Source organism: Cryptomeria japonica, chromosome 10, assembly GCF_030272615.1.
Source record: "Cryptomeria japonica chromosome 10, Sugi_1.0, whole genome shotgun sequence".
Classification (NCBI taxonomy): domain Eukaryota; kingdom Viridiplantae; phylum Streptophyta; class Pinopsida; order Cupressales; family Cupressaceae; genus Cryptomeria; species Cryptomeria japonica.
The window spans coordinates 668,322,277-668,345,209 of record NC_081414.1 but is presented as its reverse complement, the minus strand read 5'-3'; the positions used below and the strand labels follow the sequence as shown (position 1 = coordinate 668,345,209).

The following is a 22,933-nucleotide window of genomic DNA, read 5'->3' as shown; positions in this document are numbered from 1 at the left end:
GGTAACCATCAAGTTTAGAAATTTAAATAGTAGGGTCACCTTCATTCAAAGATTCCAACTTATCTCATATAGCCTTCGCATTAGATTGGTTAGTTAATCCCATAATATGTTGACCAAAAAGTGCGCTCAAGAGTGCTTCTCTAGCTCTACAATCATTTTCAATGTCCTTATCAAGGCTTGCCAAAGGAGGAATGATAGATGTTGGATTATGAGGAGTATAGCCTTTCTCTATGATCTCCCAAATTTCTTTCCCAATACATCTCAAATAAGTCTCCATCTGAATCTTCCATACTCTATAATTTGTTGAAACAAGCTTAGGGGTTTCTCTCTAAAAAATAGATGTAGTTGAATTATTAGTTGCCATAGGATCTTCCTCAAGTGGTTAAGCTTATGCAAAAGAGGACCAAGCTTTGATACCAATTATTAGGATAACCAATGGACAACTAAGGGGGGGGGGGGGGGGTGAATCAATTGTCAATAGATTATAAAACTTTAAGCACACAAAACCTTCTACCAGAATGCATAAACCAAATACTGAAATAACAGATGTCACAGTTAAGCATAACCATAAATTATAGAATAATTAACCAACCATCCATAACACAACACCAAAATTTGTATGTGAAAACCCGGTAAAGGGAAAAACCACGGTGGGAAGCCTACCCACAACCAGATAATACTTTTGCAGCAAGTATGTGATTATAATAAGAGGGGCCTGCACATGCAGGAAGGCACACTTCTCATCACAAAAGGAGCCTCACTGACTACAAAGAAATCCGGACTACAATCCGGAGAGATGAGTGAACTGCAAGAATAACATCTCATATGCCCGAGTACAGTTTTGGTTAAGCTCAATACTAGAGGTCTTAAACCTCTTTCACAAACCCAATTCAATCACCTATGATCGACCAAAACCTCTGCATATAATTACAACTTTATTCGCACATAGATAATCCTATATCTCATAAACTCACAATCTACAAAGATATCTTACACCATATTTATACCAACCTAGGACCTAAACAATTAGGTTGGCCACCTAAAAGATAATACAATAGATCTGTTACATAATCCTGCAAACCAATGATAAACCAAGTTGGCCTAAGACCAAAACAATAAATCCAACCAGTGACACATCACGGGCATCAACCAACACGTTACACAAACCGGTCCATAACCAGCAAAATAACACTAGACCCAAAATAGGTTTCCATAAGCCAAATGAAACACCATGAACAACTGGAACACAAACATGGTAACCATCAACATCTTGATAACCTTATAGCAGCCGCACCAACACCACTTATCAGATTCATCAAATGATCTTCATCAAAGCACTATCGGTAAAACCCTTTCCGGTGACCAAAAGGCTTACTAGAACAAATGATAACATCCAGATCATCAAATCCTGAATCAAATAAATGTGATACACATCATGAACACATGAATAACCAATCCAAGCCAATTCCACAAGTCAAACCAAACCAAAGAATACCAGAGATGGTCTCCAGATCAATATCATAATCCAACCACTCTACCAAAAGTCGGTAGACAGCAAAACAAGTAGTGTTGACATTAATGACAAAACACCAATGCAACACATTATCAATTCCTCCAAATTCCAATAGGACCGAGGCACTTTCTCATCTCTATTATTGTAAAAATACCAGAAAAGGTATCCACCAGTGTGAGGAATGTCAACATCTCTACATTCTCCCCAGGAATCCTGAAACATTATATTAGTTCTGGTATCTATGGACCCTGGTAATGCATCTAAAAGATCTTTCTATAAAGGGACCTTGGGCTATTCATTTTTTCCTCCATCCTCCTTCTTCTTCCTAGGCATATTTATTTTAAATGTAATTCAAGCAGTGGAGAAGAAGATGGACTTACTTGTTCAGCTCTATCTACAGTGCCCATCTCCCTACAACTTCTTACACCATCTTGTTTCTCACTTCCGCACTTCTTTGACGCTCAAATTGTACTTCTAATGTGATTTAAATTGAATGCCAGCTCCTTAATTCAACTTCACAACATTTAATTCTTTTTGGGCCTCCACATGTTGGCACTGTCCACTGAAATACTGTTGACGCCACTTCGCCAACCCACTTTTTTCATCCTTACGAAATCGCAACCTATTCACCAATTTGCAAGTGGTAGTTGATGCCCTTCATGAAATAGCATTGAGTTCTCTATTTCTCAATCGTCACTTTTGTCTTTCGTGAAATGGCGATCTCTTTGCTATTTCACAATCCTCACTTTGTCTTTCATGAATTGGCGATGTCTTCGCTATTTCACTATCCTCACTTTTATATTTCACAAAATTGTCTACCACCCTTCATTTTTAGACTCCATGAAACAGCGAAAGGTTCGCAATTTCACATCCTTTATTTTTTGACTCTTGTCAAACAACGCATAGCATATGGACATATTCCCTCATTCATTGCACATGCTATCTTAAAACTTGTTCTGAAGGCTTATGATGTATGGATCGTGTAAAAATATATAAGGATATGAACAAACCCATGGGATGGTTTTCAAGATAATTAGGATAAATATGCTTCACAACATTCATATTTCGATAGTTGGGAATAGACATTTTATCCAGGGTACTGTTGTGAAATTTTTTATAGGAAAACCTTTGTAGCTTCAACCTTTGTTAGGGTTATAATGAGGGTTAGGGTTTATATCATGGTCAGGGTTAGCATTAGGATTAGGGTTACAATGAGGGGTAGGGTTTATATCATGGTCAAGATTAGCATTAGGGTTAGGGTTTGGTTTAAATTTATTATTATGATTAGGGTTGAGGTTTAGTGTTAAGATTTGAAAATTTATAGTCATGTTTAGGGTTTAATGTCATGGTCAGAATTATGTACTTAGGATTAGGGGTAGAATTATGGTTAAGGTTAGGGTTTGGATTATAATTATAATAGGTTTTGAGTTTAAGATTAGGTTTTTGGTTAGCATTAAGGGTAGGATTGGAGTTACTATTAGGGTTGGGATACTAATTATAATTAGGAGTAGGGTGAAGATTTATATTTTCAAGGGCTAGGCTTAGGGTCAAGGTTAGAATTAAGGTTAAGATTACCATTAGGATTGTGATTTGATTTAGGTTTATGATTGCGATTGTCAAACCCCAACCATCAAACCAACCTCCAAGCCAATCAACATCATTATCATACCAATCTTCATTCTCTTATAAAACCATGTCATCTAAATGAACCTATCAATCATACCAGTCCAACTTATATGCCTCAAAGCTATCCAAAATATTCATGAACCTCATACTTATCAAATGGTTTTCTCCACTTTGATCCAATCCAATTTACTTCATGACACTATCATTCATTCCATATCATACCCTCCTCAAAATTGAATTGCATATTGTTTTAAAAGAAAAAAGTATCCCATTAGTAATATAATTTGTCAAAAAATATATTTTCAAGGAAAAGAGTTAGGCCTCCATGAACAAGGAATATTAGAAATCTATATTGAACCACTAGGACCCCACATGACACCTAACAACACCATATGACCCCTTAGAACACCATACAGCCCTTTTGGACCATATGATCTCTTAAGAGGTTGTATGGTGTCCTAAGGGTTCATATGGTGTTCTAACACATGTGTTGCCCCATTAAGACCCCACATGACCCCTAACGACACCATAAGACTGCTTAGCGCACCATACAACCCCAAGTAGGACCATATGATATCCTAAGGCATAATATGGTGTCCTAAGGGGTCATATGATATCCTAAGGGGTCTATGGTGTCCTAGTGGGTCATATGGTGTCCTTATGGGCAAGATGAATCATTATTACAATATTAAAAGAAGTGCCAATACTGCTTACAAAAATAAGTTTAGATCATCCCCTGAGAGCAAGCATTAGGTTCAAGGATGAAAACAAATAAACCAATATGATCCCGCTCTCTCCCTCTCTCTCTCTCTCTCTCTCTCTCTCTCTCTCTCTCTCTCTCTCTCTCTCTCTCTTACGTAACCATAATTCTAACCCTCACCCTAACCATATGCTAAACCTAAATCCTAACCTAAACCCTAACTCTAACCATAATCCAAATCCAAACCCTAACCCAAACCAAACCTTACCTCAAACACTAACCATGATCTAAACATCAATCATAACCATAATTCCAACCCTAACCATAATAATAAACCTAAGCCAAATCATAATCTTAATGCTAATATAACTATAAACCATGCATTATTATACATAATTCTGACCATGACATTAAATCGTAACCATGACTATAAAGAAAATCTTAACACTAAACCCCAATCCTAATCATAATGAATTTCCTATAGCACTAAAATGTCCCTAACCATAATCATAATAAATGAGAATTCATAGGGCCACCCATTTGTTATAAATTGCTTATAGCACTAAAATGTCCCACTTGTGAAACACACATTGAAGATCATAATTCATATATGAAGAGCACATCTTGTTTAAAGTATCCATTTTAAAATAGACCCAAAACCATGAATTATTAAAAGCCTTCATGGCACAAAAAAAGACTCAATCATATCATCATATTTTTATCTACCACCTAGATACTTTGCACCATCTACTCTTATTGACTAGATACATTGCACCATCTACTCTTGTTGACTTGGCACATATTTACATATTTATATCTATCTTATATTTAAGCTATGAAGAATTTTATTCATGCAAACTAAAGAGATTACTTAGAGGAAATGTTGCATGATATTAGATGTTAGATCAAACTCTTTTATCAAAATCCAACTAAAATGGACAAATAATATTACAACATATTAATTTAGTGAAATGTGCATATTATTCTAGAATGTCAGAGCAATTTCTAATGTAGCATTATTATTAGATTATTATTTGTAGGCCTTGATATCTTCTAGGAAGTGTTCAAATAAAGTGTTTTGTAGACATTTTGTGCTTCAAGTTTACATAATAATTAAAATGAAGGAAAATAATTAGACCCAGTTGTATTTTAAATTTTAAATTTGAAATTTTCTTTTGAAAGTATAAAAATGAACTTATAGTCTATTTGGCTCGCTATTTGAATCTCGCGCGTGCTGGAGTGGAGTGTTGGGGCTACAATACACTAGAAGGCATAATCCAATTTTGTAAGCAATCCCAGTAGAACCCCCATTTGCATAATGACTGCAAGGATAAATTGAAATACCAAGCCACCCACAAAGCATCCAAACAACTGGAAATTGAAAAATATTTCAAGCCGCCCACAAAGCATCCAACCAGTCGGAAATTGAAAAATGGAGGGAGAAAGAGGACAAACAAGTGCAAGTGCCAAAAAATACACTGTAAGTGTTGCATTCTATATTTTGGTAAACTCCCATTAATATTAAAATCCACTATAAAATCCTTCCAATTTACTAAATAGGATTGAAATGGTAGTGTGATTTTTAACATTGAGTGGGTAGGGCTTATTGGGGCAAAATATTATGTTTTTTTCAAAACCTACAACAATCGTTGTGCCTTATGAACCATTAATTATAGAGCCTTTTATCTCATCAATTAAATTAACTTGATTACATAGAGATTACAAGATACAAACTAAAAACAACTTGACTAATATTGCCCAACTATGGACAATAGGAGATTTCTAACAAAATATACAAAGTATGAACAGAGGGCAACAAAATTGAAGTAGGGAGACAACTAATATCAAACCTAATTTATCACCCTCTCAAGCTCTTCTCATGCAGCAATACCAAACTTTTGAGATGAGGTGTCATCCGTTGGAAGAGGGAATGCAGAATGTGTTCCATGCGGATCTAACAAAGTGTGTTCCCTAAGAACCCAAACTGCATAAAAATTTGTCATTGCTATTGTAGCCAGGGGCTCACTGATTTGGAGGGCATGTTGTTGGACCCATTGAAGAAAGGGTTGTGGAGAAGCATATCCAAACCTATATATGAAGGAGAGAAAAATTGAACGTGGTGTTTAATCAAAAAGAAAGAAATCCTTATTCAAGAAACCACCCCACCAAATATCTCTAGCAAAAATATCATATTTGTTTAACTATAAATTGAGCTCTTCCCAAGTGAAAATAAAGGAGTGAACAAAGGCCCCAATTATAAGCCTAGTAGAGTCTTTTGAATATGTGAGATTCATAACCACCGAAGCTAGCCTTGAAGCCCCCATACTTGGAGTAGCCACTGGATGTGCCATAATCCATTCTTCACCTATGAATGTCCTCACAGCCCATAATCAAATCAAAGTCCATAAAAAATAACTATCCAAGTTGAAGGGTGAGGAAATATAAGTCCATCTTCTGGGAAACCTCTACTAAGTCCATGATCTCTTTTAGATGCTCTTTGTCACCTTATAGTTATGCTCACCCACTTCTTGATGGACCATGAAAAACCTCAAGGAATTTTTGGTAACTATCTCTTTCATTCAATGGATTGCAGGTACAGCAAAATAGGTATTTGTCAGATCTATCTTCCTTGAGCGAGGGAAATTCGGGAAGAGAAGAGGAAAGGGAGACATGTAGTATGTCTAAAAGAGGGAGATCAACTAGAGGTGAAAATATTAGAAGAAAATTCCGTAAATGCATGGATTTTTTTCTTTATGAAGGGGGGTCATGGTCTTATGATGATGAGAGCATAGGCGATAGCGATATGCCCTTGAGGTACAAACATCTATGGAAACAATGGGTACCCAAGGAAATTCCTCCAATAAAAAATGTTTTTTTTTGTCAACGAGAGGATAAATCACATAGCACCATCGTCATTACATAGTTTGGGCCTTTTTTTCATGGACGGCATAAAAGTCTATTATGGAAAAGTTATTGAATTGATGGAGTATGTCAGACCTTGTTACAGTTACAGAGATTGGATGCAGTTGGATCGATATACACGAAGCATGCGTAGGTATGCACTGTCAGCAAATTATATACAGCTAAAAGATAGGGATCAAAATAAAGGAGTGGCTATGAACATTGACGGAAGGCCAAAAGCATCAAGGAATATTGTAGGGTTTGTAAACAGTACATGACCTAGGTCAACAAATAAGAAACCCAATTGCATTTTCAAGGTGCACGAGGGAAACCATGTATTTGTATGTGCAATAAATCCAATAATTATAGGGGAAGAGTTGCTAATTGATTACAATTTGAATCGCATAGATACAAATACAATTACTATGAGGGTGGTAAATACTATATCCCATTTTACCCAACCTCCAATTAATGACTCCAATATACCATTTTATTATTATGTTATTTTTTTTAAGTCTATTGGTTTCATTTCGCTAATTTTTTTGTATATTTAATTTTATCACAATGGGACATTGATTGTACAAGGAAGGGTCCAACCCAGAACACAAATCATGATGCATATTCAGGCACTTCTACCCAATACGTTTACCTCATTGTTTCATGTTATTGTCTCCAATTAGGACTGTTAATCCCTTGCTTTCATTAGTTGATCGCATTCTGGTTTTGATCATAATATTTCATAAAGAAAACACAATTGGGAGTGAATCCTATTGACTTGGAGCCTTCAAGGCTTTCATACTACAACTCAATCCACACTCAATTATAATATTAATTTTGATAATGTTTTTAATATTCTTCTTGCAGATGGATGCTTGGGGAAAGGGACCAGCAGTAGAGGAGAGCATCCATAGGGAGGTGCAGTCACTATTATGCAATGATGACTTCGCATATTCCACAAACCCTCTAGACATGATAAGGAAGACCCCAAAAAAATGCAATGATTAAATCCTTCAGTTATTATTCATAGTGCCTCAAACAGTTGAGATAAGAGAAAGGGTTAAAATATTGAATGAGAGCACACAAAAATTGCAGGTAAGCTGTTATAAGATCTTTAATTATAACATAAGTTCATTCATGGTTTTATATTTTATAATCTTTTATGTCATTGATGATTTTGATAAAAGCGAGCAGAGGGAAGTTGAGGAAGTTATTGTGTTGCATTTGCATAACTTCAGTAAGTCATTAATTTAGTTATAACGCAGTATTCTAAAAGATTTGTATAATATTCTTGATGCCAGAAGGCTAACTGCAAGCAGATTAGATGAAGAAATGAAAGAACATGAATTGATAAATATCAGTGCTTGCATTTATCAAGAATAAGTTGATAGACTCATGGAGCTGGCCAATAAGAAATAATTCAAAAGCAAAAATAGAATAAACGGGCTCATGATTGGTAGGGTTGAGGAAGTAAGGAGAGAAATTGAAGAAATATGGAAAAGGTTCTTAAAGAACAATCGGGTGCCAATCAATGATGATGAATCTTAGAAGGATGATACTTCTCATCCGATAGACCAGGTCAATACTACCCCTGATGCAGTAGACAGTCAAAATCCTTCAGTTGATCATCCAAAGATAGTGGAAATGAAAGGTGAAATGGCTCAGGATGTCACTACACCAAGTGGTGACACCGGTGCATAGGTTGAGTAAAAGGAAAAGGATAAAGAAGGAAAGGTTGTAGAAAGAGAAAAGGTGGATAAGGACAAGGTACAAGATAAGATAGAAGAGGTCAATAAGGGAGAGTATAAAACTGACAATGTCTCGGTAATCATGGCTATTGACACTCCAAAGGACAAAGGGAAAATAATTCTCCCACATATCTCCATTAATTTTGATAAACGACTTGACATTGGACAGATGTCTCCAACAAAAAGGCTAATGGTAGCTGCAGTAGTTCAGGTTCAAGCTAGTCAAGACTTGGTGAAATTAGAGTCTGGGAACAAAAAGCTGATTGAGATGTTTGTGAGTGTTTTGCAAAAGGTGGTACCAGAAGTGCAACTAGATCCAAATTATAGCTCCTTCGGCAAGCTCTTACAGTTAATCGATAATATCAATGCCAATTTTGAGTCATTGGAAAAAGCAACCACCAAGAAAGTACTGGACAGATTTAAGGAGGTGCGTTTGCAAACTTTCCAGAAGATGATTGAAGATGGCAGAGTTATGTTGAACAAAGGACTGCATTGAGCAAAGGAGGGAAGGTATACAAGTCATGCCTTATATTTCCCGAATTCACCTCAGATATAGATAAGCATATTAGTGTCTACCAGGGAAAACTTGATGGTATATCTCAATCAATTGATTCTAATGTTGCCCTTACCAGTAGTATAGAAGGGCAGGTGATAGCTCTAACTGATCAAATCTCGAGCCTAAACTCAAAAAAGGAGAGAATTTTGAGGCAGGTCGGTGAGCTCTGGAACCTTATTGCTCCCCGGATGGACACCATGTTGAGTAATAAAGTTGATTACTTAAATACAATGAAACAACCAGTTCCGTCAAAATTGAAATATGTGGAGATATATGCCTATGTTTTCAATGCTTTCAACACAGTTTTGGATAACTTGAAGAGTGGGTGGTATACACACTTAGTATTTTTGAAGACCATTTTCTGCAGATATCTTCAATTATGTATAGAGTATCTGGTATATACCTTTGTTTATAAGTTTTGTGTGGCACCCTATCTTTGGCATTTTTGTCAAAGGGGGAGAGTAGAGTGAAAAATGTACAGAATGATACAAGTTTTTTTTTGAGATTTTTATCTAAGGGGGAGCCTTAGAAATTTTGATCCACTGTACAGGTTTCAACAATTAGTCATTTTTCACAAAGTGTTGCCATAAATGCTAAAGGGGGAGATTGTTGGCAACTAATACTCATCCGGTGGATTTTAGTGCATGGATAATGGATTAGGGTTGTCATTGATGGGAACTCTCATTGGAAATCATATCTAGTAGTCATGGTTTTTGGTAACCAGTGGAGGAAGTGGTCTGGTAATCTGTCATCAATATCTCAAGTTAGCAGAGCACTTTTGGTCAGGAATCTTTGTGGTGATTACGGTAGTTAGATTTGTGCATGGAATGATAGGGCCAACATGTAGAAATAATTTAGACATAATTTGGTTGATCCGCATATGTTTTGGTGATCCAGTTTAAGACGACACCCGGTTACATGTTACATTGTATATTGTGCTTGGTCGACTTGATGTGTGTCTTATTTTTTATTGCGGATATATATGACCGATGTAGAAGATCTTTTGGGTGATGATATGAGAAATTTGAGATCGAGAAACCTATTTGGCGTAGTTTCACGTGCGCATTCTTGATCTGGTAGCTGACTGAGAAGCAGAATAGAGAAGAATTAAAGAGGTGTTATAGTCAAACTTCTTGAACTTAACTGAAACTCATCCAGGCATTGTTTGATGCTATTTTGGAGTTCAATCATTGTAGTTATCATTGCAACTGATCTATAAGCCAGTGAGACTTCCATATTGTTATTGAACCTTTGGTTCTAGGTAGTGTGCCTAAATGCAAGTGCATTCCCCTTATGTAATATTTATGTACTCCTAATCACAGTATATGAATATTATGGGTTCCAATCCCATTGTGGTTTTTCCCTTTCCTGGTTTCCACATAAAAAATTTGGTGTTATGGTTTTGTGGTTGATTATCTTGTGTTTCTGTATTTTACTTTTCTGCATTTGCTTCTGGTGGTCTGAGAATAAGTTTGAAAGTTCCTTTACCAGTAGAACATTGATTCACCCCCTCTCAGTGTTCCTTGATTCCAACAAAAACCTCCTTTTATACTTGCCCATTGAAAAACTTATTAATTTTTTGACATGAGCTGACACGGCTAGGTTTCCTGCTCAAATTTGAAATGGCAAAAAGGGTTTAAAGAAGGGCCCAAATAGGGAGGACCAAGGCATGACACCCTAGTCCTATCCCATTTTAGGGCTAGGATAAGGGGCTAAGTTGGTGTAAATAACAATAATGCAGTCATATGTGTATGGTGCAAGCCGAATCGGGTCCCAGTCAGGCCTAGGGGTGCAAATGCTAAGGCAAGGAACCAAATAGGGTAAGAATTGTAAAGGGGTACAATTTTAGGATACCACATTTAGCCCCCACTTTAGTGGGAGTATGAATTCAATCATACTCTTTGTAAAGTAGAAGGGTTCACATTGAAAAACCTTCACCAAGTCACCAAGGACGCAAGATACACCAAGAAAGGGACATCATGAGAGAAGAAAAAGAGAGAACCATAACTACAAAACTAGTAAGGTTCTCTTACTATGAGTCATGAAAATAAAAATATAAAATTATGAAGAAAAAGACTAAGTTCGCTAAGTAACTTAAGTATCAAGATATGCAAAAGATATCTCATTGAGCAAAGTGTATGCCCCCACATTAAAGTGATTGCGTATGCTTCATCAGGTGTAATATTTTGGGTTCACCAAAATGTCATGTGGTGAAACATTAAACTTTCCACCATAGAAGGATGAAAATTGCTAATTTTTACTTGGGGACCAATTACATTCAAAAGAGGGTTAGATTACAATGGATTTAGTCACCAACCCGCAAGGATTAGGAGTGAATTCCCATTGGATTCGAGGTGTGAATTTGTTTCTCTTTTGTAAGTTGAATTATTGAAATTATGGTAAAGTGTTGGAAATGAGATAAATTACACAAAACAGTGAGCTAAAGTCATTGGATTGAGCTACACACTTGGAACTGAGAAATATAAGCGGCTTCTGATCTAATCCTCGAAGGAGCTCCCAAAATTTTGGGACCGTGGTGCCCGTCACCTTGGTCCTCCAAAAATTTTGCACACCAAAGGGGGAAAATTCGTCACTGTAAAATTCTCATCCTAAAGATCGTAGCTCCATACCTATTTCATGCACATAGAAAGAAAGGGAAATAGGTTGGGAATAGGGGCTTGCCTAAGTTAAACCCTAGCTTTGGAATTAACCATGAAATAGAGATAAAAGATAATTGAATTGTTGTAATGGAAGATTCTCCTTTTGAGGGAGATGTTGAATAATGATTGAAAACCAAATGATATACCTTCTTGTGAAGTTTTGTTTTTCTCCACACAAGATTAGGGTTTCATGAAGTCTTTGATAAAATAGAATGTGAATGTCTACTTCAATGCTTGAATCTTGACTTTATTGTTGCTCCAAGGTTTGAAGGAAGACTGATTGCTTTCCCACTTGACTTGAATGCTTGATTGCTTGATGTCGAACCGAATCTCATGTGTGTGTGTGTTATGCCTTGGATGCTTGTATCCCCAAATGAGAGGGGAAAGCCTCCTTTTATACTTGCCCATGAAAAAACTTATTAATTTTCCAACATGAGCCGACATGGGGCTAGGTTTCCCGCTCAAATTTGAAATGGAAAAAAGGGTTTAAAGAAGGGCCCAAATAGGGAGGACCAAGGCATGGCGCCCTAGTCCTACCCCATTTTAGAGCTAGGATAATGGGATAAGTTAATAAAAATAATAATAATAGAGTCATATTTGCATGGTGCGAGCATAATTAGGTCCTAGTCAGGCCTAGGGGTGCAAACGCTAAGGTAAGGACCCAAATGCAGTCAAAATTGTAAAGGGTACAATTTTAGGTTGCTATAGAGAGTGATATACTAGATGTATTTTTGCACAAGTACTGAACTTGATGAACTATTATTATTATGAAGGAACCTTAAAAAAGGATCCCTTCTCCACATGCAAAAAGTGTATTCCTTCCAACTAATCTACACATGGCTAGTAAAGAGTTGGGAAGTCTTTTTAAGTTCTAAAGGTCCTAAATATTGAAAACAATGAATTCTACTCCTAGGGAAAGCATAAAAGACTACTAAACAACCCACATAATTTCATAGTTTTACACCATCATTGGTAATGATGCTAAAAATGTAGAGCTTCCTATATCCACTTGTGATCCATTTTGACCTAATAACTTCTATAACTTAGGGATTAACTATCTAAGACAATGTGATCCATAGTGGACTAAATGTTACATTTAAATTGTTAACCTAAGGACGTATACTTGAAATGGGTCTGCATTGTATGTACACTATGACTCTACCTCTAGAGGTTGCTATCCTACTTGAAAAATAATATTAGAGTACATAGAAAATTAGAGGAAAGTAATCAACTTGAAATGATAACAAATGATAATGAAACAGAACAATAAGAACAAATATACCAAATCATTCAATAGTAACACTTAAGCTATGCTAATAAGGAAAGTAGCACTACTACAGGATGATGACTCCAATAATTAAAATGGTATGCCATATCTATGTTAAGTACAATAATTGAACTAAAATATTGCCATTCCTCTTGTTGTGCATTGTTATCAAATTCTCTTTGATTCTTTACTATGTATGCAATTTTGAAGGACTATCTTGTGATGTTAATGGGTGTTATTATTCATAAGATCCTCTCTATATTTGTACTCATAAGAACTAGCTTTACATTATCTAATTATATCCCCCTTCTTTACTCTCCTTGCTATGATTGTCCTTACTTCCACATGCACTTTCTACCATTAACTTTTTTGGCAGTCGTAATAGTTTGTGATACCATGTTGTTTCTCCCTTTTGATTATGAGAGTGAAACTTCAACAAAAGACAACATATTGAATTACAAATAAGGAAACAATGCATTAATTGTTCATTACAATAGACAGTATCTATCCTCTATTAGCATGACAGTGGACTATCTTTCCATAGAATCAATCAGTAGGTCTGATTCTATCTTGTTCTTCATATCTATGATTTATCCTATTCATGTTTTGGCATGCATCTAATGGCTTCTAGGCCATGTCTCTTTACAAATGTGCTCTCGTGGAACTTCCCTTTTTACATGTATAGTCATGTCATCATGGCACTATTTATGGTATGTCCTTTGGTTCTCTAGCAAAAGTTTCTTTTGATACTTCATATTTTTTCTCACTGTCACTTTTCTAGGCTTGTGTGCTAGCCTCTTATAAAATATCATGTGTTGGTGAGGAGCATGGGGTTTTTCTACCTTTTATAGAATGTCTTCTAACCTTCCTTACCCTCCTTTCCATATCAAACACTAACTCTATGTTACTATTGACAACAACCACTTATGATATTCTCTCACTCAATATGCCTTGTCATGCAACTTCTAATACTATCATGGTTCATTTGGAGGACTAATTAAATCTCTTATAAATCCAAGTGTAACAAGTGAAACCTATGAGGGTTTCAACAATATGCATATAACATTTCATGAATTCTATAGGGATTCTTATGTAACTATGATGTTCTAAATCTTTATATCCTTTAGAAAACATTTAACTCAACATGTTGCCTCATATTTATGCACAGAACCATGATGAAACTTTCATGATTGTTACTTTCATGTTCAAGTTTCCCATGACTAATCCATGTAAAAATTATTGCATGCCTTTGCATGGGAAGTATATGGTGATACCCTTGACACAATTTCAAGCTCTTTTTCTTTCAAAAAAGTTACACCTCCACTTCCAACAACTTCAAAATGTTGCCTTCAAATCTTAAACTTGAAAACAACAAAAATATTTGTGTTTCATGCATGAATATCTAAAAAATAATTGCCAAAGAGAATTGAATCTCGTTGTTTTCTTCCTAAATGGTGTTTGAAATAGTTTTAACCTCCATGGAGTCTTGTAGAACAAGGTGAAAAAGACCAACAAACAACATAAACCCTAAAAAAGCATGACCTGTCCCATTGAAACTCAAACTCTTTTAATTGCAAAATTCTTTCCTTAACACATGCACGTAGATCTGGTAAGATGATAAGGATTTTGAAAACTTTTTAAGAGCAGTAAGGTATTCTCAAAACCTTGGTAAGTTTTTAACTCCTTTCAAAAGGTCAAAGGCAACTTAACCTTGAAAATGTACAATACGCTTCACTAAAGTTTAACACTAAAATTTACCTCTTTAGAGCATTTTCAACCTCCTTCAAGTGTTAGGACTTGACTAGAGACCTTGTTGACAACTATTTGTGCCAAATAGTGAAAGTAGGCTAACAAGTATGAAGGAATTGCTCACATTTATAGATGTTAAAGACCTAACATTGTTCTCAAACTCTAATTCCTCATTGAAAGTTGAAAAGATAATTAGATGAAGACATACTAGCTACAAAATTAAATGACATGTACAAAACATTTATTTTGGTTACCTTGAGGTCCTATATTTTGGTGCATTATAAAAATCTCTAAAATACGTACATCAACAAAAAAAAAATTGTACGAATTGGGCCCAAGAAATGCTTTGATGACCACTAAAAATACAATTTACAAAAAAAGTAGAAAATCGTAAAAAATTAAATATTAAATAGAAATTATTTTCTTATCACTTTCCCTAAGCCCACAACAAATATGGAATGGACTTTGGGTTCCCTTAATTAAATTATTGGAAAAATGGACATTGCATTGTGCTGGGCAAATTTTAGTGTCATACATCTTTGTCAAGAAGAATGCCCCTTTTACATTGAAGAACTACTATTAATCCTCCATGCAACCTATTTACATGTGCATACTTCACAATGATCCACTAGTTTCATATGTCAAGAAATAGGTCATTCCATCAAAAAAATTTCAAGATTGAATCTTGTAATAGCATGTCAATTCTAGATTCAAAATAATGTCCACTCACGTTTATTAAAGAATAGTTGGGTTATTTATTATCAAACAACACCTTGTTGGTTGAGTTACTTCTTGACTACATATTTATTTTAGCAAGAAAATTCTATCATGTGGCAATGTAGGTGGTAGAAACTATATAGTGAGGAGTTGTAATCATTTGAATGGGTTGGCAAGGTTGGCCAGTTTGTTGTTGGTTTTTAGGTATAGCATAGAGCTTGACTTTAGTTGTAGAGTATACACATATCCTTAGGGTGGGGTGGCCTAGTATGACTAGGTTTCATATATTGGTGATCGTTGTATTATTTTTACAATTTCATTTAGTGTCTATTAGTCTCTTCATTGTTCAGCTTCCATTTATGTGTTATGTGTGCCTATTTAATAGTTGTTTATTCAATCCACAATCAGCTATTTGCAACACAATACTATTCCTAAATTAAATTTATTTTGAGGAAACTGTGATATAATACAACACATATTCATATTGATTCATATATTTATGTTGATTATTTACAAATTTACTCTGAGAACTCCATGAGAAAAATGTACAAAATATATATATTAAAAGAATAAAATACAACTAATATCATGATGATCAAATTAGCATTACTATATACTGTAGAGTGGAAAAGTGAATCGCTCTAGAAGTTGAATTGTAGAGTGGGAAAAGTGAACCACTCTAAAAGGTGAATAACAACCTCTCAGAGACTTATTAATCTTCCTCTAAACTTGTGACAAGCACAAAGTTTAAAAGTTGTCAAGTACCAGTAGATAAAAATGATTTTGACTATAGGACCCGAAAAATCTAGTCACAAAGATCTTCTAGTGACCTCCACTAGCTCTTTGTCCAAGATGCATGTGCGGGTCGTTGACTACAACAAGGTGCATTGGCGTTTTGTATGGACATAGTACAAAGATTGCACTAGAAAAATCAGATGCAATATAATCTTGAGTTTTGATACTTTGAATGTAATTAAAACAATAATGAAAATCTAAACTAACTACAAACAGAGAATGAAATGACAAGGGAAAGGAGGAAGAAATTCATAAAGGGTCCTCAATTGAAGCCTCTAGCAAACATGACTCTTCTCCAATGAACCTGCACACAAAACAAAAGGATAAGAATGTTAGGGTTGTGTCTAAGAGGTCTACCACAATCAAGCCCTCGCTTTAGTGTTTCCACCTCCATAGATAGATTGATAGAAATGAAACAAGGAAAAGGGAATAAACTTCCCTTCAACACCAGAATAGTGAAAGCCTACCAAACTGTAGATGAGCACAAAACCCTTGTACAAATGAAGTTGCAAGAATGGTGATGGCATGATGAACAGACATGAAAATGATGCAAGAAAACCAATGGTATGTCTATGATTGTGTGAAAGAAAGCTTCAAGAGTTGCCAAAGATCGATTAGAGGCGCTAGAGAGACAAAATGAAGCGAAAAAGGCAAGATAAAGGACCCAGGATGGAATCTCGACATTGGTGGACACAGAAGGAGGTGTTACATTGCTGAAAATAGCAAGTGTAACACTCCAATGACCACCTTCGGATTGCATTTTTGTGGAATGTCTCTATAGCACACCAACATCTCCACAACGTGCAGATATCCTCGAGTCAAACAATCAACAATATTTAGAAAAAGACAAAAATAGATGACGAGGCGAGCCAAGCAGGTTAACAAATGGAAGACAAAGTGTATCTCCAAGTCAACTTAAAGTGGAGGTGCTTATGTGACGTGGAATTGCACGAGGTTCAATTTACGATGTTACATATACATATATGTACACGCACCAAAAACCTACAAAAAATATAATGCTAGTATTCTTTCCTTATCACCAAATATTTTCCTATCCTTTTCTTCAAGCACTTTAATCTCAATTGCAAACACTAAATAATGTCCAAAAAGACATCTAATATTGAAACTTTGTCATCCCATAAAAAACAACCCACGCAAAAAAATAACTACAAGGAAACAAAGAGATCCTCAAGTCTATCCATTTGAATCTAGTTGCAAACACTTAACAATATCCAAAAAGACATTTAATATTGAAGCTTTGTTGACCCATAAGAAACAACCCATACAAAAAGATAAGGAAACAAAGAAGTACCAAAATCCAAAAAGACATTTAATATTGAAGCTTTGTTGACCCATAAGAAATAACCCATACAAAAAGATAAGGAAACAAAGAAGTCCTAAGTCCATCCATCTCAATCACATTCCTAATAAGAAAACATTAATAACTAAAAAGGGTACAATAACAAAATGTCCATACTCAATCTCATGCTCTTTGGCTTGAAAACTGGCAAGCATTCATCCTCAAAAAATTTAAATTTTTAAAATATATTATTTTGAATAAAGAATACTTATAATGGGTTCATCCTAAATAATCTACCAACAAAATGAGCTAAATTATAACCATAATACAATTCAACCGTGTGGATTTGCTGTTATCTTTTCTTCAACTTCTGAAACATTCATATTTTAGTCAAATTCCTCAATGGAAAGAAAAAATGGATTAGAGCAATTTATAGATCATGGATCATGGAGCATGATCCAAAACGTCAATGAAATTTTTTTTATCACACAATGAAACTCAGAAACTATCAAGACAATTTATCATAAACTTAAAATTTGATACATTTAAGTCATAAATGGATTCGACCGAAAATTGTAATCTAGATTTCAATTCTTATTTGCTAAGAATAAAGAATGCCATTAGTCAGTAATACAACTCTGGAAGAGATCATTAAAAAAAGCTCATATTATTTTTTCCAATAGATTTATAATGGCCTGAGCAAATACAATAACTTTGCTTGGGAGATATTTCTTAACGACTACATGAAATATAATAATCCTACCACACTGGTTAAGGTTTAATTAAACAGAAATGCAGTAAATAAGTTGAACAGAAGATTGAAAATTGATAAATCGACTAACAGAAACTAGAATTGCAGTACACTGAAGAAGCAATCAAACATTCACAAGCCAGAAAAATGTAAAATAAATTATTTTCTTAACTTTATTTTCATGGGAATCATTCTCCTCCCTTCTTCCAAACTGCAGTCTGGTTAGGCCTCTAATGCCAAAATTTGAGGTTGTCAAACTGTGGCCCAATGGAATTAAGCTAGTCTGTGCATCACAGTTCTAGACAGTACAGAATTCTTGTTACAGGTTTTGGCTTTTTATCTTTTCTTTTTCTCGACGGTAGGCTATCATTTGGAAGCAATTAGCATCACAAGGATCTTGTTAGTCAAATTACATGCAGTCTGAGCATATTCTTATCACACTGACAGAATTGGTTACAGCAGTCTACAGTTCCGTGTGAAGTGTACAAAAGTGTGAACTTCTGTCGGAAATGGCAGGCTTTCTGTTGAACACAGCCTGGTCTGAGTTTGTGGCACCCACTCCCAGAAAGTCAATGAAAGGCCGGTTTTCAACACTCTCATTGAAAATCAAGGATTTTGTGTACTCGTGGGAATCTGCGTTGCAGTAGTTGTTACCATATTCTGATAGCAACACTGCACAAGAAGAATGAGTTGAGGACTCCTCCGTAGAATCCATGCAGTTTCTTCCAAACTCGGCCTTCTGTTCGGTTTTGCTGCAACTGAAATAGGAATTGCTTGTATTTAAAGTTTGATGTACTGGTGGGACACCAGGCACACGAAATTTGTGTGGCTCATAACCTGGAATGCTTTTACTGTCAAATGATAGTGTACCCTCTTTGCCGCCTGAAAAAAAGGCCAAAAAAGAAGAGCATTTTATAAATGATGATTAAAGTTAACCAGATTTTTACCATCCATGAGATTGTCGTTGCGATTTTGTAAGATTTTTTTAGTATCAAGATTTGTTTGTGTGCTGATCACAATCAAATTGCGTGAGATGTTTTTAGAGTCGAAGTTGATGGTTAAAAAATCTTCATACAATTTGAATGTGATTTGAAATATTGATGTTAAGAAAATCTCACACAATCGAATGGAAAAACAGCAGCCACATGACCACTAATTTGATCTCTAAGATCTTAATCAACGGGAGATCAAAATCAACGGTTTTTTCAGAAAAGAAGGGGAAACGTACCAGACGAATATCCGATAGACTGCATTGTGCCAAAGGTCTGAGCTAGGGAGGCAGTAATGCTGTAATTAGGGATTCTGTTGGGTAGTGACAAATCTGTGCAATTTGAATTCGAGTAAGAAGAGAATTCCATTTCATTAATGGAGATGTCTGAAGAGGGTTTCTGAAGATTCGGGAATGAACCCATCTCTGTGGGGATATAGTTTTTGAAATTGGAATCAGCTTCAATGCAGAAAATGTTGGTCTGTTTTGTTTGCTTGAATTGTTGCTGAGCCCTTCTTCGTCGGTTGGCAGAGAAAACATCCCTGTGTTTTCTGGCCATGATGACATGCCAGTGATTTTTTACGGCGTTATCTGTTCGGCCAGGGAACAGCCGGGCTATCATAGCCCATTTATTGCCGTAGAGTCGATGGGCTGTAATAAGCTGTTCTTCTTCCTCTTCACTGAATGGCCTTCGGTTGATTCTTGGATCCAGCTGATTAAACCACCGTAACCTACAACTCTTTCCTGCACCAAAACCTAACACTTCAGAAACCCTTAAAAAATGGATCACCATTACAGTATATATCACATATTGTATACTAAAATAAACATGGATACAGAAAGGTGTAATACACTGTCTTTTTCTTGTCATCATATCCATTGGTACAAAAAAATCTCAAACATTTGGCATTGTTTCGAAAATGGGTGCATAACAGTGTGGTGTTTTTCTTAACATTTGGCATTGTTTGAAAGTGGGTGCAGAACAGTTGTGTGTTTTTCTTAACATTTCACATTTTCAGAAAGTGGGTGCATGATAGGAGACTGTTTCTGTTAAAAGAATCACATCCTTTAAGGAAAAATGGGTGCACCAGTAGTGAATTGTTTTTCACTAATATTTGTCATTTTTGAATTGGAGAGCTTCTGCATTTGACTGTATATGTTTTTTCTATCAACAATTTGAATCATATTCTATGATTTTCTGTTTTCTAGCTCACCATTCTGACGATGACTCGTAAAATATGATTTGAAACGTAGATAGAAAAATATACACAATCAAATCCAGAAACTCTCAAATACAATAGACAAAGCTCTCAAATTGGATAGACAAAGCTCTCAAATTCCATAGGCATAGAGTGTGGAAACCTAATATCTTTAATTTGTCATTTTTATAAAGTGGGTGCAACTGCAGAATAAGGGACTGCTTTCTTACCAGATCTGCCATGGAGTTTCTCAGCAATGAGATTCCAGTTTTGAGGTCCATATTGGGCCACCAACTCCTTGAGCTTGACATCCTCGGCTGGCCTCCAATGCCCTTTTGCACAGAGCCTTGACCTTAAGGACAAGTAACCCACTTCTTTCTCATTGGAGTTTTCTGAATCTTTAATACAATAATCCTCATGACTGGAACAGTTGTCATCACTGGTATTCAGGAGACTAGAACTAGTCTCCATAGCACAGGCCACCTGCTGTTGGTGTTGTTCCTGAGTAGATCTAAGCACCTGCTGGAAGGCAATCTCACTTCTGCTTTCACTTTCACCAGACACACATCTTCCTCCTCCAAGAAAACCACCTTCATCATCCCCTATAAACTCAAACATGACAGGCTCCAAACCCTGAGGTGAAAGACACAAGGTCTCACCTAACCCCCTCAGAGACGTAGACAAAATACTTAAAACCTAAAGAACACAGAAAAAGAAATCGACCCAGGAAGCACAAGAAAGAAAGAAGACAAAATCCCAAAAGGAATGTGCACTAATATTCGACTGCCTACTTCTTCAGCCCCAGCATATTTTACAGGGGCATCACAAAAAAATAAACCAGCATAATGCACCCTTGTGGATGGACATTGGACATCTGCATCTATATCCTGTAATAGTATTAAAAAACACGAAGAAGAATCATATTATTATATTAGGCCTTTCTTAAAAACAGTTTAATATCACCATTCTTGGAAATGCAGAGCAACCCCACTTCCCAGAAGATGAAAATTTCATTCCTTTTCAGTACATTCATCTCCTTTGCCCATTCACTGGTGCTTCCTATCATATTCCATTTTATTCTAATCTCTCGTGAGTCCTGTGCTTTGAGAGCTCTCCTATTATATAATAGTAGAGTCCAGAGCAAACTATTATTACTGGTATAGGAATGATGTCTATGTTCAACAGCTACCCATGTTTTTAATAGGACCGACCATAAACCCTTGTTTTTTAATAAGACCGGCTGCAACCCAAGTTATTTTGTAAAATATTCAAAATGTTTTTTAACTCCACTTTGCAATGAAGTCCAGGACTGTGGGACCCTGTGTTTCCCTCCAGAATAAATTGTTAAGCCTAATATTTTTAATGAGAACATTCTTCCCTGAACTAAATTACAACATAATAAAGACAGAGATTCCAAGTACTTAAAACAGTATTAGTATATTAATGTTGTTGCAGGTTGTAGTTGAATTGAGGAGATGTCTGAGACTGAAAGGGATGTTTATCATTATTCCTTTGGAGAGCACCGAATTTGTATTATTATTGATTGAAGTCGTCTTTCCAAACAACTCAACTCATTATTACTTTGCACAATTATTAGGTTAAAAGGAACATTGTTACTTTCCCAACACCGTACATATTCGACTTTGGATGTTTATCAAGCCACTCTTTAAGACTGCTGCTCATAAAGCCTTTTTAAGCTAGTAATCGGTCCATGTACTGTACTCACGAAGAATATGTTAAATGTAACAAACCCAAATTCTTACACAAGTTCTTCAATTTTCTAAAGTTGATTGTACCTTGGAGCAAAAACAAGGATAAATTTTCAATTTACATCAGCATAAGACTTCAAAGAATATCATATATTCTAAACTTCTAAATCAATAATGTGCGTTGGTCGTTGCCCTAACGCATCCTATATTATATTCCCTTCTCTATCTGTTTCAGTCACATTTATAAATACGTTTATACCATTTCCTTGTAGGACCATATCCTTAGCTCTGTAAGTATATAATTGCATCGGGTACGGATCCATTCAACTGTTGTGAGTGAAGCTTGCTAATTAATGGAATTCTATTTCATATATTTGTCTAACGTATCTACCTAGTGATAGATCCTTGCTACCTGGTGGGTTTTAATGTATTAGTGAGAGATCCTCAATATATCTACCTAGTGATAGATCCTTGCTACCTGATGGGTTTTAATGTATTAGTGAGAGATCCTCAATATGGGAATGGATAGTTCTATAAAAAGAGCCTCCTAAAAATTAAATGGATTGTTCGAGAAGATTTCAATATGGTTGAACTGTTGGATATTATTGTTGTTAGGATATGTTGTTGTCATTGATGTCAACATATTCATGCTGCAATGATTGCTAATTGGTTAATTGTGATCATGGTTTGCTATATAGAGTATTTCTAGTATCATTATACTCTTTTGTATTGGTTTTGGTGATCCAGAAAGTCTAAT

At 35.6% G+C, this 22,933-nt stretch overlaps 1 protein-coding gene across 1 annotated transcript; it reads right to left on the bottom strand.

The window, feature by feature from the left end:
• Positions 1-18,428: 18,428 nt before the first annotated feature.
• On the bottom strand, positions 18,429-21,633 carry LOC131027520 (transcription factor MYB44). The gene is made up of 3 exons (XM_057957603.2): positions 20,698-21,633; positions 19,509-20,012; positions 18,429-19,162 (listed from the first exon to the last, which is right to left on the bottom strand). Exons 1-3 carry the CDS (start codon positions 21,083-21,085, stop codon positions 18,744-18,746), a joined length of 1,311 nt encoding a protein of 436 aa, XP_057813586.2. The 5' UTR covers positions 21,086-21,633; the 3' UTR covers positions 18,429-18,743.
• Positions 21,634-22,933: the final 1,300 nt, after the last annotated feature.

Excerpts from the sequence above, each read along its gene's own strand:
- LOC131027520 (XM_057957603.2), bottom strand. The coding sequence starts at position 21,085 with ATGTTTGAGTTTATAGGGGATGATGAAGGTGGTTTTCTTGGAGGAGGA. Across the intron at positions 20,013-20,697 it reads GAAACTCCATGGCAGATCTG|GAAAGAGTTGTAGGTTACGG; the intron begins GTAAGAAAGCAG and ends GTTTTGGTGCAG. Across the intron at positions 19,163-19,508 it reads GTCTATCGGATATTCGTCTG|GCGGCAAAGAGGGTACACTA; the intron begins GTACGTTTCCCC and ends CCTTTTTTTCAG.